The sequence below is a fragment of the Arvicola amphibius genome, chromosome 3, assembly GCF_903992535.2.
Source record: "Arvicola amphibius chromosome 3, mArvAmp1.2, whole genome shotgun sequence".
NCBI lineage: Eukaryota > Metazoa > Chordata > Mammalia > Rodentia > Cricetidae > Arvicola > Arvicola amphibius.
In genome coordinates this window covers 136543858-136563320 of record NC_052049.1, presented here as the reverse complement: position 1 = coordinate 136563320, position 19463 = coordinate 136543858, and the positions used below count along the sequence as shown (strand labels likewise).

The window sequence follows — 19463 nt, the reverse complement described above, 5'->3', positions numbered from 1 at the left end:
TTAGAGAATGACATAAACTGTCATTCTCTAACGTTTTCATAGTTAACATTTTAAAGGGAGCTGGAAAGACGGATCAGAGGTTAAGAGCCCTGACTGCTCTTCCAGAGGTCCTGAGTTCAATTCCCAGCAACTACAAGGTTCCTCACAACCATCTGTAATGAGATCTGGTGCCCTCTTCTGGTACTCAGGCATACATGGAGGCAGAATGCTATATACATAATGCATAAATAAATCTTAAAAAATACACGTTGTTATTTAGAAAAATAAATAAGTACAATATTTACTTATGTAGAACATTCTGTTCAGAGTTTGGGCATTCATTATACAACCATTTCTTATGCTCCCAATCTTAAATGCTCACCAAAGATCCTATGCTGAAGGCTGGGCTACAAGGCTGTAACACTACTGACGCACCAGGGCTTTTAGAGTAGGGGCTGATGGAAGGAAGTGCAGTCACTGGGGGCACGCCCTTTACGGGGACACTGGGGCCTGGGCCCCATCTGTCCTCTCTGTTCTCCAGCAGCCATGAAGTCAGCAGCCCTGTCCCAGCACACACATTCCATCAGAATGGTCTCCCTTGTCACATAAGAGAGCCAAGCAATCATGGACAAAGGCCTATTAATCTTGGAATCCAAACAAGTCTTTCCTCTTTTAAGCTGTTTATCTCAAGTATTTTGTCACAGTGCTGGAAGACTAACAAGCACGCCCTATTAGAGCAGATTTTAACTGTCTAGACTGAGGTACATGGCCACAATATTTAGACCTCAGTGAGAAATAAATACAAATAAAAATAAGCTTACCAAAAGAGACATGAAGAATTTATGAACATAGACAATCTGAATACAGCCCACTTTGAGACTAAGTTTGCCATCCACTTTGGACATATCACCATAGGCCTCGCCTTCTGTGGCATCTGGATACAGTGTCATCTGGAACCTGAAGACTTCATCTCCCAAAATAGAGACGGCCTGACATCACAAGACAATCGGTTATTACAGCAGAGTTACAGAAACTGGACCCTCAGTGCTCATCCTGATGACTGTTAGTATTCAGGCATCTGTACTGGCCTGCCCTTGGGGTCCTGACAAAATAACCCTCAGCTGCAGACAGCTTGAGAGCACCCCCTGTGCACATTCCCTGTGTTCCCTTTTAAAGGGTGGGCTTGCCTACCCTCTCCCTCCCTCTTCTCTTCCACAGCTCCCATCCCCAGGGGTCGGCTTATAACTGACAAGAGAAAAACAACACAGAAACTCAACCTTCAACATCCGTTATCATTTTCCTTTACTGTAAGTATCACTTCATTAATAAACTTTCCAGAAATGACTGTTCAGATCATTACACAGCAGGCTTTACAACCTGAAATCAACCTTCCATTTTCATAACCAGCCCTAATATGCCCAACACATGTCAGATGAATAACAAACATACAGCAAAGAAATAAATAGTGGCACCTGGTCCCCAAACACCACACTCCAACACAGAGATCGGCTTTCCAATTACCTTTTTGTGAATGGACAGTGAATCAGCATTCGTAACTATGATATTCTCGAGTCTGGCAAACACATCAGTCTGCTTTGGCTTCACAGAAATAGAGGCATCCATTCCTACAGGAGACACAGCACTTACAGATATTTCCTTTTTGTAAGCAAGCTTAAATGCACTAACATGCTCCCGAGATATAGGGTAAATAAAAATTACTACTAGACATGCTAACACAATTCACCTCCCATGTGTGAGAAGGCTAGAAAGAAAAGGTGGGACCACTTTTAAGTCAGAACACACATCATACATAAAAGTCAAAAAACATTTTTAAAAAGCCAGTTTTAAATAAATTCATGTCATTTCTCTGAAAATAGTATCCTATGCATTGGTGAGGTCAGAGCCACTACTTGGGGAGACAGTATTTTCCAATGCACTTCACAAATACATGTAATTAAAACTGAAGTAAACGTCATCTTATGCCTAAGAACTATTTCTACAACAATTTATATCTATAGCATAATCTTCTAAATTTTAAAAAGTTTGCCATGCTCATGATATCAAAGGCATAAGGATTTGGAAACCACTCTTCCTCATGGGAGACTGCCGACACCCAAGGCCTGGCAGTGTTTGCTGAATGGTGCTGATTTTTCAACCTTCTAAACTGCTCACGGTGTGGCTCCCACCTGTCCACACAATATAAGTGTACAAATGTTACCCTCACAATAGCCATGTCTCCACTTAAAGGGGAAGTAGGGTAGAGAGAGCTAAATTAATCTGTTCAACATTGGCCAGTGATAAGCTTCAAGGTCTGAGCCACTGCAGGCTTCCTAGAATCTACCACATAACCTGAGGTTGATGTCTCAACTCATGACAGGAAAAGTTTAAAATGTCAAAACCCAGTGGTGGTGGCCCACACCTTTAATCCCAGCTCTCAGGAGGCAGAGACAGGCAGATTTTTGTACGTTTGAGGATAGCCTGGTCTACAGAGTGAGTTCCAGGAAAGTCAGAGCTGTTACACAGACAAACCCTGTTTCAGAAAAAAAAAAAGTTTTTTGCAAATTTATTTTGCTATGATATGTATACTCAAAATTCAAGGGAAACAAGGATAATGACTTATTTTCACACTGTGAGAGTTACTATGATATTTACATTATCTTATTCTGAAAATGCAATCACAATAAAACTTTAAGCCTTAGATGTATTCTAAAATTTTTTAAATGTATAAGGACTATCTCAAGTCAGCAATGAATCATAGCAAGTCTACCGCTATCGTTTCAAAATACATTTGTTCAAAGCTTGCATACATCTTCAATATAAATAAATCCACTCAACTTTCCAAAATACTATGGAAGGATAATTACTTACCATGTATTTTAATATCTGCGATGTTACTCTTCTGATCACAAACAAAGATGTTAAAGGCATTTAATTCAGCTGTGACCTTCAAATCAAACACATCACCTTCAGAAGTGCTGGGCCCTGAAAAGCAGTGGAAATCAGTGGTCAGTGATGTACAAAGATGGTAAAAACAGTGTTAAGTTCACTAATAAAAAAATCACATAATGTGCAAAGGGAATCATAAACTTCTATCAAGACAATATAAATATGAATTTTGCCACTCATATAAAACCCAGCATGTTGGCTTTCAGTTAAGGATAAGGCAACCACAACACCTAGATGGTAATACTCACTAGGCAGACATGTTCCTGTAGTTTTTTTCTTCTAGGTAAAGAAACCCTCTAAATTAGATTCTAGAATTTGATTAATAAAAAAATTTTAACACGTCACATCACATACTAGATCAAAGAATAATGAAAATTGAAATAGTAATGAACAGTCAATGGAATTCATATTATTTGCTGTGCCCTTTACATATTCTTTAACTGAAGAACCAACCCAGTTTCTCTAGATTATATGTGATGGGTCCATAAGTAATTCTATGAAAGAGTCACTAATAAAAGCACAAAATACCCTGAAGTTTAAAAAAAATCAAAAAATGTGTATTTGAGGATATAGTCAGGTTAAGTGTGGTGGCAAATACTACATTCAAAAGGCTACGGAGGAAGGACTGTCTGAGTTTGAGGTTAACATGAGCTATACGGTGAGTTCAAACCCAGCCTGGGCTACATATAGCAAGATGTTATCTCAAAACAACCAAACAAATAAAAATAAAAAGAATCACAACTGAATGGCTTTTTAATGCAGGTCCTGACACTTTGTTACAACTCTGTCTTACATGCAGGAAACAGAACTTTCCTATAAATAGAAAGCATGGGGCTCTCACCTTTTAACCCTAACATTACAGGCTGCTTTCTTTTTCAGCATTTGGTGCAGGATAAACAAACCATCAAGTCAAGTTGTGCAGCAAAACCAGAGAACAGTGGAGTTGGGTTAAGGTTGTCTGTCCACTGGCCTTCCATTAACTCAGATGTGCTATGAATGGTATATGTATATGTTATAAAGAGATATTTCTAAGAATACGCTCTCTTAAAGATATTAATGTTTTAGGCACATTGTGATAAAGAAGTTGAGTGTGGTGGTCACATTTAGAACCTTCTCCCACTTAGGAGGCTGAAGCAAGAAGATTAAAAGTTTGAGGCCAGTCTGGGTTACACAGCAAGACACCACCAAAACAGCAAGGAAGAGGAAATTTTGCTTCTAACAACACTGTACTATGGTTTTAAAAGTCAAATACTTGTATCAAATCAAATAGTACTGAAATTTTATACTTAAGATGTCAGTAAAATAGATATAATTCAAGCTGGGAATAAGCAGAAATTACCAGTTTTAAAAATAAGTAAACATTTTAATTACAAATCAGACACATGCTCTTTATTCACCTGGCATTTTATACCCAATATTTCAGAATATAAGTCATGCACCTGGTGAACACAGACCAAGTTCCATGTGTGACGGAAACAGGGATGAGATTAGAGGTCAGGTGACTCTGTCCCTTCTGTGAGATCCCCCTCAGTGCCCAAGAGGCACTCAAAACTGCTGTGCAAGACAGCATTGACTGAAGTGGGTCTCCGTGGTTAAGTATGACTGTCACCATTTTTTAACTTCTTATCTTCTCACTTTTATTGGACAGAAGACTATGAAAAGGTGTCAACATAAAGAACCTACAAATTCTATTTTATACAAGAACCAGATATTTAAACCCACTGGAAGTACATCATTACTATTAACATTTATTTCAAATTCTTCAATAAACTGCCATGTAATCCTGTAAGAGTAGAACCTGCTTTCTTCATAAGTCACCCTCATCTGTCAAGATATCGTAACATCAAGGTGTTAACATTTATCCTAGCTTCATATAGAGGTCATTCTATGAGAACATATTGGAAAGACTGATACCAGCTTTGATGGCAAGACTTTTGGATTCTCCCACAAGTGACTTCGGTCCAGACTCCTTCCCAGAGGAAGAAGAGTCAGAGGATGGAACAGCAGATGACAAAAAATCCATGAGGGAAAGCAAGGCTTCCAAATGAAGCACCAAGTCCAAAGACGAAAACGAAACCTAGAACAATGAACATCAGAGAAGGTTTCAGGGACAGTCACACCATTGTGTGTGTGTCCCAACACTGGAAAAGAGTCATGCCACTAAGGGGACAGTCATGTCATTGGGGTCACAGGAACACATTGGGCTGAGTTTCAATGTATGTAACTAACACAAGAATAACTCAACTCAACTGAGACCCTTTCTAAATAATTAAGAATGAATTACTAATTTCATTTTAATCCTCTTTATTACTATTATCATGTCAGTCTTTACCAGACAACAAAGCAATGCCCTGCCCACTCCCAGGGCAGACATTAATTCTAACCTCAGTCAACGTTTCTTTGTTTGTTTGTTTGCTTGTTTTCAAGACAGGGTTTCTCTGTAGCTTTGGTGCCTGTCCTGGAACTAGCTCTTGTAGACCAGTTTCTCTGTAGCTTTGGTGCCTGTCCTGGAACTAGCTCTTGTAGACCAGGCTGACCTCAAACTCACAGAGATCCGCCTGCCTCTACCTCCCGAATGCTAGGATTAAAGGCGTGCACCACCACTGCCCAGCGCTTGATTGAGTCTTAAATAAAGATATGGTAGTATTCCTACACTGACTACACATGCTCAAATGGACTGTGTGTATCTATACTAGGTCATGTTCTAACTTTTCTTTAATCTTCTTCTAGCCCTAAAGCCAACACAGAATTCAAATTCTGCCATCAATATCAGGCCAAATAACTATAGTAGGCTAAAGTGAACAAAATTCCCTCAAAATAAAAAGTATTTGTATATTCCACAAATAATAATTAATTTATGTTTTAAAAGAATCTTTTCAGAAAGAAGTTTCGGCAAGACTTTTATTTCAATTCTATAGCACTAATTTTAGATCTATTACTACTACCTCATTCTATTTTTAGATCTTGTATCTTACAACTGAAATTGGCCACAAGATACATTTAATCATCAATAACCCAGTCTTAAGATGAATTACAAAAGACTCACCTTCAGCTTCTGTTTGGTGTTATCATGAACAGTTTTAAATTCTGGTCCATCGCTGTTTGCCTATAAGCAGTTGATAATTAAACCACTGAGTTAAAAACACTAGAATTTTACACACTGAAAACAAATACATTTTACATCTTAAAACATGCTATTAAGAGATGACAAACACGTTTCTTACAGGCAAATAAGAATATGCCCCCCAATACTGACCACATAAACATACTTTACAAGCTATAGATGCAAAATCTCAAATCCCTTATCTACTCTGGAGTAGATGTTAGTGCATCTAAATAGGTGGGCCCATCCAAAAGTGAAAAAGGCTTCTATCTAATTTATAACACAGGATAGGGCCGGAGCTTTGATTGGTCACTCCATTTCTTCAACAGCCCTAGAGAAGCTTGTTAAGTTAATGGAATAATCATCAACCAACTGGACTGAAAAAAAAAATACTAAGGTGTGGAATCCAAATATTAAGCATGAGGGGAATATAAATAACTTTTCATACTTCAGTATTAACTCCAGAAAAGAAACGAGGTACTGTGACGCTTAGCTTTAATTGTAGCTTCACAAAGCCTACAATCATCTGGAAAGCAAGTCTCAATGAGGGCTGTGGACATGAAGCTGCCCTGTGGGCATGTGTATATACGATTTCCTTCAGTGAACTGATAGGGGAAGGCCCAGCCCATTGTGGGCAGCACCATTCCCTAGGCAAGGAGCATAATAGTGGAGAAATGAGCTGAGCACAAAAGGCAGACAGCATGTACGTGTTCGTTTCTCTCTGCTCTTGACTGTGGATGCGTGATGTCACTGTGTGTTTCAAGTTCCTGTCCTTATTTACCCACAATGATAGACTATAGCTTGGATTAAAGGTAAAAATCAATCTTTTCTCCACTAAACTGCCTTTCATCAGGTGTTTATCCCAGCGACAGAAATGAACTAGAACAGGCACCTTAGTGAACAGCATTTTCAGGAGGGTCCCATCTGACACGTGAGCAGAGTTGACAATGTACAGAGGCTCACCTTTAGAATCTGGAAGGAAAAAGAAAATCTGATTCGTGTTATCCCTTCAATATTTCAAACATCTTTTAAAATGGAACCAGCCAGTTACACAGAGAAATCCTTATAAAAGAACTGTACAGAAAACAGACAAATGCATTATACTGTCTATAAACCGTATCTCATTAAGTCTAGCTTTCAAAAACTGGAAAGGAAAAATGAAAGACTGAAAAATTAACAACAAAACAGCACTAGTCAATACCAGCTGTCATACATTAGTGCTGCAGGTATTACCATCCTATGAACAAATCCTAGCATGAGAGATGACAGCTATAAAACACAAGAAGGGATCATTCTCAAACACACTTTTATCTTCTCAAAGATGCTCCACAGAGTCCTCAGAAAGCTTAAGCAAATGGGAACTATAAAATTCAGATAGCTGCAAATTCCAACAGTGAATTTAAAAAATCCAAGATACCCACTAAACAGCAACTTCATAGTCGCCTGGGATGAAGTGAGACTAAGTGCCTCCTTCTATATATTTATGTTTTGCTTAACATTTACTTTTTATAAGCACATACTAATGTAATTAAAACAGATCTTAAAGCCAGGCGGTGGTGGCACACGCCTTTAATCCCAGCACTCGGGAGGCAGAGGCAGGCGGATCTCTGTGAGTTCGAGGCCAGCCTGGTCTACAAGAGCTAGTTCCAGGACAGGCTCCAAAGCCACAGAGAAACTCTGTCTCGAAAAACCAAAAAAAAAAAAAAAAAAAACAGATCTTAACAGTCATATAACTTGCAAGTAAATAAATGTAAAGTTAAGCTTCCTACTAAATTAACTTTCAAAAGGGGTCTTTGGGCTCTGTACCTGGGATGTGACTTCTTAATGTCACTATACTCATTTAGGTGAGGTTTATTACACCATCCCCTACTGGGTATGTAAGGAATACACACAGTAAGTAGAAGAACAGAATGCAGCCCTGTATTTATGCTGGTTATGAGACCTGCACTGCCTTCCACAGACGGGCCTCCGCACTTACCAGGAAAATCAAAGCACTGCACGCTAATTCTTCTCAGGTAAGCTCCAGCAGTCATGTCGTGGGCCTTTACTTTAGCCTGCACCCCAAGATGCAGGATCTTCAGTTCATGTAAGGGTGTTCCTTTCTTTTCTGCTTTTTTCATCAAAGTAACCATAACCTAAAAGAATGAGGGCGAATTACCACAAACCTCTTTACTAATGCACAGCGACGATAGGAACTTAGTAACTGCATCTAGTGATTTGAAGAACTCACACAAGGAAAAGGAATTCTGGTCCTGAAAAATCACCTATTGTTATTTTTCTTACATACATTTGTTCAGACTTTGAGGCACCACCACTATTTTCTAGAGATTTTCAAAGGTGAAGGGGGTGGGGGCGCCACGGGGGTGAGAAAATGGCATGAAGAACAGGCAGGTAGGGATCTAGTCCTAGAAGCCCTAACTGGTCAACAGCTTCTGTCTGAAATTCTGCTGATAGCAGCAGCTGATTTTTATACAAATCCTCAGGCAAGGCTGCTTAATCTTGGGCTACTTAATGGGGTGCTATCCTGCACAAAATAGGTCATTCGCAGCACTCCTGCCTCTGCCCACTGGGTGGCAGTCTCACTGTATATACCAACAGTGCAAGGCTAAGAACCTAGCAAGCACAAATAAATCCCTTCCCTCCAGGCCAACTAGGCTCACAGTAATGGAACTTAGTGTATATAATAAATGCTAGGGAAAGAGCTATGTATTCTATGCCCACCCCTTTCTATCCACGCCCACCCTTTCTATCCATGTCCCAGGCCCTCTCTTTAATCCATTTTTCTCAAACTATTACTTTTTTCTTTACAAACTCCACTCAAATGTCACTTCTTCCCAGAAACCTTCCCTAACCCTCTCAGCGAGCTCAGATTCCGGGTCACTACCATCCCCACCACAGGCTCTGAAAGTAGCCCACCCTGGGAGTATTTTTAATGGACATACTGTATTTAGAATCTATATATTTTCTAATATATTCTTAGCCCTGGCACAGACATGGGACAGCTGTTGAACAGATAAAGAAGAAAATCCGTACTGAAGTAATATAGCATTTTTAAGTGAGCACAATCTGTGCTTTATTCTACTGAGTTTCTAACATTTATTTGCAAACGATTTCTCTATTTCCCTCACTTATCTTTCTTACATGAAAACACAAAGCAAGCCACACTCCAACATCCTATCATGACTAAAAAGCAAGCTACAGAAAATGCTTCCATTTTCTCTAAAAAGGAAAATAGTGGATCCCTAAAATGTAACTGGTCCTTAGTAAATCCCCAAATTTTAACGTACACTTTCACATCAACAGTCTAAGATTCTTTTCATACATATCAATTATCTACAAATTTAGCTTAATAGAAATGACAGAAATATCCATAACCTGTTCATTTCACTTGGTAAAAAGTGATGAAAATTATGCACCTCTTTAATTTCAAAGTTCAGTAGTACATTAATGATGTCTATGGGTCGGGTCTCTTCCACTCTGGCTGGTGATGCACCTTGTGTGGTGTGCACATCCTGGGATGCAGAGACTTCTCGGCACGCTTTCGTTTCCCCTACAGAGGGAAAACAGAAATACGTGCTTCTATTCGTACATCCGTTCACTGACACGCACTGTAAACATGTATGAGCACTCTGGAGACCCACAAACCCATAACCGTTCTCAGCCTTAGAAAGCTCGTGTTAGTAAAAGGGAACACACACTGCAAGTCAAACACAGGAATCAGGCCGTACTTATTCACGGGGAGCAGGCAAATGTTAATAGGCTGTCCACAAAACGCACAGAGAGACATCAGCGAGCCGAAGAAAATATTCACACAGATGAATGACCCACACAGAGAAGTTCCTCTCAGAAAAGACAGTCCACGTTTTTAAAGGTGAGAAACGATGGGAAGCCATACAGAGACAGCACGTGACAGCGTCTGCAGACAGAACAGGCTGTAGTAGGGCTGAGGCTAAGAAAGCAAAAGGGGCCAGGTGTTCCAGTCTAGTAAGGAAAGGAAAAGCTCCATGGCTGGGATGCTGTTCTGAAACACACACCATGAAGTGCACTACATCTGTTTTCTAACCTATGGCACAAAAATAATAAAGCTACCGTTTGTTATACGTGCACCCTGACACATATGGTTCCAGACACTGAGCAGCAAGCTCAGTGGCCTGTCCTGTTGGCCATCCTTCTGGGGAAGAACTTCATTGTCCCATCCCACAGACGAGCACACTAAGTTTTTAGACAAATTTGGCACCTCGCCTAGTGTCATGTGCAAATGCTAGAGTCCAAGTTCATCAGTCTGACTTGACAGACATCACTGTCAACAACATAACACTGTCACTACATTACTGCAATTAACATTATCTTGACCACTAATCCAACACCCCACAGCCGTGTGTGTGTGTGTGTGTGTGTGTGTGTGTGTGTGTGTGTATACACAATATTAGAAACTCACAGGGGAAAAACCATACTACTCATTAATATCTTTAAGAAGGCAATGCAGAGAGCAAAGTTTCATCTATCGTCTTATTCCAGAATTGCTTCAAATAAAAAGAATTGTTAACAGGTTTGGATAGTCACAAAAGAAGATGTCCACAGTAAGGGACTGCAGGAATGGCTCAGCAGCTAAAGTACTTGCCATGAAAGCAAGAGGACAGGAGTTTGGATCTCCAGGAACCAAATAAGGAACCCCAAGTAGTGTGATGGCTCACCTATAACTCCAGCCTCATAAGGCAAAGACAGGGATTCCCTATAGCAAACACCACTATAGAAACCAGCTGAATGAATCTCACGGATCATAAAAAAGAAGCCAAACATCAAAGAGCAAACTTTTCACAACTCCATTTATACAAAATTCATGAAAAAGTAAAAATCAATCCATCCACAGGGTCATAAATCAGAACAGCAGTGACCTCTAAGTGGAGCCAGAGCCTGTCCTAACAGGGAGGGACCCAGGGAGGTGTGCTGGGGAATGAGCGACATCTGGCTCAGGGCCATTAAAGCTGGAGGTGTGTGCTTATTTAGGTTTGTGTACAATAAAAAAGTGAAAACATACAGTGAAAAAGTTTCCACTCAGTCAATGGGCAAAAGTTCCAACAAATTTGATAAAACCGTTGGAAAGTTACAGAAAAACAAAACGACAGGAGAGCTAAGTGTTAGGAATATTCTTAAGAAGAGCCTCTCCGCCGACACAAATAATTCCAATTAGACCAAATTAGATCAAATAAAAGATGCCCACATTAAATGCAGCGCTCCCGGGTGGCCAGGAAAGCATGGCAAGGAAGAGAGAACAGGGGAGACCACCTGAAACCCAGAGAAAAGGGCAGCAGCCTTAACAGCCTGTGGGAGTGGCCCTGACCCTCCCTGGGGAGGGGTCAGCACTTGGTGGGCTTTCCTGGAGGTGGAGTCCAGACCAAGACAACACCCAGGAGGATGGGCTTGATTGAATAAAGCTTTCTGCTCCATTCTTGCTACAAGCATGGGTGCCAGGGGCTGGAGTGACGCTTTCACCAAACATCCCAGAGTCCTTGGATAAAAGGGTGTCAGGGGGCTGGGGGCTGGGGTCTCACTTTTGACCAAACACTAAGTACACATTCCTGTAACACTATCAAACCTTAGATTGATCAAAACACATCATATTCACGCCTGAAACTCTCAAACAATCAAGTTTAAAATTTAAGTTAAATTAATTTACTAAACCCTATAATGTTAGTTAAATTTAAATGACATTAATACAGACTACATTCCCTTTCACTAATGTGGTCCTACAGAAACACATGAAGAATAAATACATAAGGACATTTTAGTGTAACATGGTTAACAGTGAAAAGTTCAACGTGAAATATCTAAAAACTTATGCTACTTCAAAAGTCATTCTAAAAAAATAAAAATAAAAACATATGACAGAGGGAGCCAGGCGTGGTGGTGCCTGCCTTTAACCCCAGCACTGAGGAGGCAGAAGCAAGTGGATCTCTGAGTTTGAGGCCAGCTTGGTTTACAGATGGAGTTCTAGGACAGTCAGGGCTGTTACACAGAGAAATCCTGTCTTGAAAAACCACACACACACACACACACACACACACACACGTATGATATATATAGAGCTACAACTGTTAATTTAGGAAAACAGCAAAGCACAATGGACATACAAACATGCCAACGCTTGTTCAAAAAGATAAAAGATACATCTTCTGAGCATAATATATTCATTAATTGTTTACATATGTGCATATTATTCATACATACATGCATTTATACATATAACAGCTTTAAAATATAATTTTTTAAATGTAAGCAATAACGATCATAATAATTTAAACTTTCTGTTTTTTTAATGTACTATATTTACTATCTTTGGAGGGTGATAATTTACTAACAATTTAAATTCTTGAACTTTACCACTAAGTCTTACTTAAATATCAGGTCGAATATGATGCCAAAGCCTAAAGTTCCAATTTTTTTTTAATATACAAGTTAATGCTTTCTACAGAAATCCACCACTGGCTAATGGCCACCTTGCCTAACAGCCTTCTCCCAGCTCAAGCAGTCTGGAAAACAACTGGTGACTGTCTGCTTAGCTAAGAAGAGACAACAAGCTCCAGTCACACTTTCATTCAGCAGCCTCTTGTTATCTTTTTTGGTAAAACGAATCACAGTTTGTAAACATGCATTTTTTAACTACATGCTTATTGTGTTTCAAGCTGGAGCTACAACTCAATGATATGGTATGTGATATGGTATGTGCCACAGCATGTACAAGACCTTGGTTGAGTCTCTACTACAGTTAAAATATTTCTTTAAAAAAAAACCTTTATATTTGAAAGCAACATTCGGTGGCTACTGGCGTGTAAAGAGGCGCATGTGCACCTGTCACCTGCCATGAGTCTCTTACCTATCTCTTGTATTCTAGGTTTCCCTTTATCCAAGTCTTCAGAGGCCTCACCAAGATTTTCTGCCAGTATTCTAAACAGAAGATTAAGATCCTCTTGATTTAGACTAACCTGTGAAATAGTTGATGAACAAAATATTCATTTTTAAGTGAAACAACTATAATAAAGAAAAATTTCTCAGCAATAAGAAAATAATCCTGACAGTAACTGAGAATGACAAATGGGTTTTGCTACTTGCTTTAACTTTTTGCAATTTTAAATAAAATTTTGAAACATATAAATAACAAAATTTGCAAAACAATATTAACTCTATTGACTAGTTTTTCCTTAAAGCTAATTGTACCTAAAGAAATCTAATCCATTTTTAAAATAACAAGTTCTGGAAACTCATGCATTTCACTCCTTAAAGAGTACTATAGTTACCTTAGGCATACTTTGATCTCGTTAAAAACAAATGTCCACATAATACACATTATGAGTGAGAATATAACAATAAATAAATAATTTGTGCCCAAATTTTTGTAATGGGTGTGTAGCAGATTTAAAAGTAAACCATACTTAATGAAAGATTAAATTCTACTGCAAAGATTAATTACCTTGCTAGACCAAGTTTCACCAAAATGTTTCTTTCAACATTTAGTAAAATCTGCATTTCTCTTAGGTACATCTGAGAAAGCTTCCAGGGTGAAACTTCAACAGAAAAGTTATTTTCAATCGTGTACTTACATTCATTGAATCAAGACACCCTTTAATTTCTAGAACAGGCACCTTTTGGTACCAATTTGCAGCTAGATTCCGATTGACAAAAAACTCCAAGTTAATTGGGTGCAACAGCTGAATATCAGGATGGGAGTCGCCTGGCTGGATTGCTGTCCTAGTGAAAGGGAGAGAGAGGCACCATCACAGGTCTTTAGAGGGCAATGACCCACAGGCAAGGGTTATAAACTAGTATGCGTGCCAAGCACTATCTGTTGCTCCACATACTAGTTTATAACACTGCAGCTGAGAGGTTTCAAAGCAGAGTTAGAAATTAACCTATAATCTACTAGCAGAGACAGATTAAAATATGTGATAAGCACTGAGTCATTAAGAAAATTTTTTCCCAATACAGCATTCCTCTGTGCAGTCCTGCTGTCCTGGAACTCGTTCTATAGATCAGGCTGCCCTTGAACTGAGAGATCTGCCTGCCTCTGCCTCCCAAGTGCTGGGATTAAAGACGTGCGCCACCACTCCCAGCTAAGAAAACATTTTTTTTCCTAAAACTGTAGAGAGAAGAACTGAGTTAAAGGTTTGGTTTGGGTTTTTATTCACAATGCTAGAGATACATAAGAAATAACCAAATACATTAGTCTAGGGATAATATAGTTTGTGTCACATTACAATCCTTCAGTCAACAACGGGCCACATCTACCTAAGTGTTCTGCTAAGACAAAGAAGCAGAAAGGAACTATTGCTTAGCAACCACGTACCTTTCACAAAGTCAACTGCATTTACTTCTAAGTTTGTGGAGAAACTGGTGTAGATGACCTACCAGACCACCCATCATACCCATAACATATAAATAATTCTACACATCGTACCTATAACATTCGGGCAATTATGTACAGTACATAATGTTTCACAAGATGGTAAGTGCCCCCATCAGTGGTTTACTCACTAACAGTACTTTCTACAATTTTAGAAATCTACTCTTTCCACTTTTAAGAATAATTCCCCATCTAAAAAGACAACATCTTCCGTCTGCGGCAGACTCATCCATGTCACGCTTATTGTGTCTTGACTGCACTAGCACACGCGGGAGGACTCTAGGTTTGATTACAATCACACCGTGACGCTCTCAAAACGATGCGGTCACTGACAGTGCCTTCCTCAGAGGGCCGGCATGCTGGCAGAGAACAGCCGTGTGTTTGTTGATCAGGAGACTGTACAGAACAGCAGTGGAGGAGCAGCAGCAAAGTGATACAAGAAAACCAAGGCTCAGCTGTTGCTAAGGCATTCCAGAAAGCCTACATGGGGGTTAACTTAGCCTATAATTGTCTTTTTATACTTTCTGTAATTAAATTACTTTTAATGATATGAAAATCATTTTTAAATCTCCTTGTGTCTTCACATGCCACACAGCATGACACGGAGGACACAGTATGACTTACACAGTATTTCTACCAACATAAATAAGTTCACTGAAGCCATGGGTAACCATTCCCAAGGAGAGCCAGACAGTGCTCTTCAAAACCACCAACCTCATACAGAAAGAGAAAATAGCTATTAGAAGTGAGGGCCCGCTAGTCTAGAAATCACCTCAACAGGGGACGGCACAAATGAATGCCACGTGTGATTCTGGGAGGGAAGAGGGAGGGGGGATTACGACAGTGGACATCACTGCAATAACTGACAAAACCTCAATATTGACCACATTACACAGCATGCCAATATTAATTTTTAAAAACTACTGCTTTTATCATGAGTAATATAAGAATAAATGTCCTTAGTTCTTTTTTTTTTTTTTTTTTTTTTTTTTTTTTTTTTTTTTTTTTTTTTTTTTTTTTTTTTTGAGATAGTGTCTCACTGTGTAGCCTGTCCTGGAACTCGATAAACAGATCAGGCTGGCCTTGAACTCGCAGAGGTCTACCTGCTCTGCCACCCAAATGCTTGAATTAAAAGCATGCTCCACTACACCTGGCTAAAATGTCTATTTTCTAACAGTTAGCAATCACTGCTTGAACAATAATATATAGATATTAAAGAAAACGTAAACCAACTGGTGGCTCTACATGAAGGATGTATACATATGTATACCAGCTGATCAGAAAATGGTTCTTTGTGAAAGAAACACGGTATAAAAATACCAGGAGAAATCTGCATACACTCGAGAGCACAGCTATCGAACATGCATACCTGGAGAGTTTCAGTTTCGTAAGCTGCACCTCCATTTTGTCGATTACTGGAGGACTCGCGGTGTCTTCACCGGACACCAGACTGAACTGGTTGTGAACTCTAATTAACCCAAGATCGACCACGACCGCGTCGGTGGAGACAGAGGACTGTGGAATGACAATGACTGGCGCCTTCAAATCAATATTGACAGAAACACGAAAACTCCTCTGTGCAAGATCTTTCACACTCGTGGCAGCTTTTTCTGCAGCCTGGGCAGTGGCAGCACTCAGTGCCTCTTTGGCCACTTGGAAATTGTTCAGGAAGCTCTGCGAACAAAATGTAAAAGGAATTCAGACACAGGGACATCTGTAAATGGGCCTACCTTCTGCTAGCACACATGCAAGTTCCTCCCACAGAGCCCTAGAGTTCAGCGCTGTAATTCTGGTGAAAGGTAGGGATAGGAGAAACCCATCCTCAGTCAGGAGCTGGCCTGTTCTGACTAGTGAGCTGTCACTGAGCCGGGGTAGAGAGTGAACTCATCTTAACACTTGGACACTCGGACAATTGGCTTCTGTGTGTTCCAGAAAACTAACTTCAATTACTGACAAAACTCATTCAATGACTTAAACTTCCAATGTTAAAGAGGGTTTTCGGCCATTACATGCATACATAAACACCAGGCAGAATCAAAATATGCCACAACCCAAAAGTTTACAACATATATAATCATAACACCTACAGCTTCTAACATGAAATGTGAGCATAAGACGGTGACTTTACCAGCAGTGACAGAAGGAATTTATGAAGGTATACAATCTGAATACAGCCGACGTGCAAAGCCACCACACCATCCACGATGGACATGTCCGTGTAGGAATCCCCTTCAGTAGCATCTGGATACAAATCCAGGTTAAAACGAAAAACTTCATTTCCAACTATGGATACAGCCTGAAAAAAACAGAAAGTGACTCAACTCTGGCCAGAGAAGCAATTACAAAATAAAGTCCCAGATAGAAAAGACGGTAATTACAATCTTTATAGAAATGCATTTGATTTTTAAGGTAAGATCTTTTACAATAAAATCTCTGTGCGATAATAACAACAACTGTTCCATGTTACATACTTTCTTATGAACTGTTTTGGGGTCGACATCTGTGACAATAATGTTTTCCAGCCTGGCAAAAAGTGACCGCTTTTTTGACTGAAGAGAAAGGGAAGAATCAAGACCTGGAAAAAAAAAAATGAATCATTATAATTTCTATTGATATAACATAAATATTTATTTTCATTATATTATAAGATTTGGGGAATATACAAAATGTATGAATTCAAAATTAGTAAATTTCATGTAATATATTCTTAGTTTTTTAAACACCAAACTTATATATTGGTTAAAATCTAATTATATAAGCTCCATCCTGTACTAAGGAACAGTATTTGGTAGTAGTTTGTTGAGAAAGAATCATTCGTCTTTGGGGATGTCGCCAATGGGAAGTTACTCATGCTCCCATATATGGTCCCACATCATCCATGCATATATGGGCAGCACTAAAGCGATTAAGTAGGTTATTAGGGGCCTGAAGTTGGGAGGGGGCCACTGTCGGAGGAGCTGAGAGGAGCTACAGTGGGGAAATGTTTCTATGATCATCTTTCATTGTATACAATATGAAATTCTCAAAAAATAAAGAAATAGAAAACAGACTAAGTGTATCATTTTTCCTACTACACTGAAAAGACTCCTATATTCTTTGGTGTACAATAAACCAAAATCAATAAAATAAAATAACATAAATGTTGAATCCCCCAGAAGGCAAAAAATCTAGTGCAAAGAAATAAATTCAACATAACCAAACATAAAGTAAATGTTATGCTTTATAGATACTAAGCCATTTACATGGAGACTGTGCTGGCTAGATTTATGTCAACTTGACACAAGCTAGAGTCAATTGGGAAGAGGACTCTTAACTGAGAAAAATGGGTCCATAAGACTAGTCTGTAGGTAAGTCTATAATGCACTGCCTCAATTAATGATTGATGTGGTGAGCCCTGCCCATGGTGTATGGTGCCACCCCAGGGCTAGTGGTCCTAGGTTGTAAAAGAAAGCAAGCTGAGCAAGCCACTAGGGGTAAGCTAGTAAGTAGCATTCTTCAATGGCTCTGCTTCAGTCCCTGCCTCCCAGTCCTTGCCCTGTCTTCCTTCCATGATGAACTGTAAGGTGGAACTAAAGGCTGAAATCAACCCTTTCCTCCCCAGGTTGTGTTACTAACGTTTATCACACCAGGAGATACCCTGCCTGACAAAGGCTACAACAGTTTTGTGAACAAACTTTAGATAAGTAGATGTATTACCAATTTGGAAAAGACAGAAGAAAAAACTATACTAGCCAGAACTTGGCCATCATTAATCCTAGGAAGAAAACAGCCAGTTCAGGCACACCCTAACTGAAGTAGCTCAGAGCCCCCTGTCTGTATATTCTCTAACACTGCAATAAAGAGAGGGGAGCAGAGGGAAGAGGAGAAAATGCTTATTGTTAAGCAAATGTCAATACTGTGACACTTTACCTTGTATCTTGATTTCAGCAATATTGCTCTTCTCATCACAGATAGTGACACAGAAAGCATTCAATTTGGCAAACAGCCTAAAGTTGATAATGTCACTATCTCTAGAGGACACCATGGCTAAAAATAAAACAACAGATTTCAGTAAGCTAAATTCTACAAAAGTTTCTTCATATATTTTACATAATATATATGAATATAAAATATTTATAAGATTTAAAGTACATAGCATATAAAACACACACATATAAAAACAAAAAAGTCTAAAGTAAATAGGACATAATATTCAAAACCAAAAAGTAATGTGCCTAAAATCACACAGTTTAATACAGCCAGACTATGACCTAAGTTCTTACAAATTCTAGATTCTCAGCCAATAAGATGTAATCACCGGAGTGCTGAAGAAATGATTCAGAGAACCTGAGATCCCAGCAAGCACCAGGTAGTTTACATCACTCCAGTTCCAGAAGATCCAATGGCCTCTTCTGGACTCTACCAGCACTGCACAGATGTGGTACACATACATACATGCAGACAGAACACCCAACACATTGAAAAAATATTTTTTTAAAGATACAATCAGTTAGTCCCTGTCTTCATGTCTCTGGGTCTCCTTCCTCAAAGACTAATTATCTGTGGGGGGGGGGGGGGGGGCCTTTCAGAGCCACTAGGATGGGAAGAAAGGCTCGGTACACACTCAAGTTTTCCTAGTAACCATTCAAAGGTAATCCCCAGCTGCAAAATAAAAACAAAGTTTCGTAAAAGCAATAGTATTGCTGCTGTGGAACAATCTTTGTACACTGTAAACAGGTGTTGCTTTTATTGTTAATAAATAGCTGATTGGCCAATAGCTAAGCAAGATTTTCAGGGCCAAGGGAATGCTGGGAAGAAGAGTGGAATCTGAAGAGTCTGAGCCAGAAATGGAAGAAGCAACATGGCAAGTTCATAGATGAAGTAATCGAGCCTCAGGGCAGCACATGGATGAATAGAAATGGGTAAATCTAAGTTGTAAGAGCTGGCTGGATACAAGACTAAACAATCGGCCAAGAATTTAAAATTAATAATAAGCCTCTAAATGATTATTTGGGAGCTGCTGCTGAGACACAGAGAAACTCTGCCTATATATTGCTT

The 19463-nt window shown here is 39.3% G+C and overlaps 1 protein-coding gene across 1 annotated transcript in view; it reads right to left on the bottom strand.

Annotated features, from left to right (window-relative positions):
- Positions 1-19463, bottom strand: part of Vps13c (vacuolar protein sorting 13 homolog C) — a 157683-nt gene that overhangs the window by 65017 nt on the left and 73203 nt on the right. Inside the window, exons 30-43 of the mRNA XM_038321759.1 lie at positions 18336-18452; positions 16898-17001; positions 16555-16722; positions 15796-16100; positions 13627-13774; positions 12903-13011; positions 9445-9578; positions 8007-8163; positions 6921-7000; positions 5972-6031; positions 4840-5002; positions 2848-2961; positions 1501-1604; positions 801-968 (exon numbers count right to left, since the gene is read on the bottom strand). Of these exons, the coding sequence (XP_038177687.1) occupies positions 801-968; positions 1501-1604; positions 2848-2961; positions 4840-5002; positions 5972-6031; positions 6921-7000; positions 8007-8163; positions 9445-9578; positions 12903-13011; positions 13627-13774; positions 15796-16100; positions 16555-16722; positions 16898-17001; positions 18336-18452 (1931 nt within the window). The remainder of the gene's footprint in view (positions 1-800; positions 969-1500; positions 1605-2847; positions 2962-4839; positions 5003-5971; positions 6032-6920; positions 7001-8006; positions 8164-9444; positions 9579-12902; positions 13012-13626; positions 13775-15795; positions 16101-16554; positions 16723-16897; positions 17002-18335; positions 18453-19463) is intronic.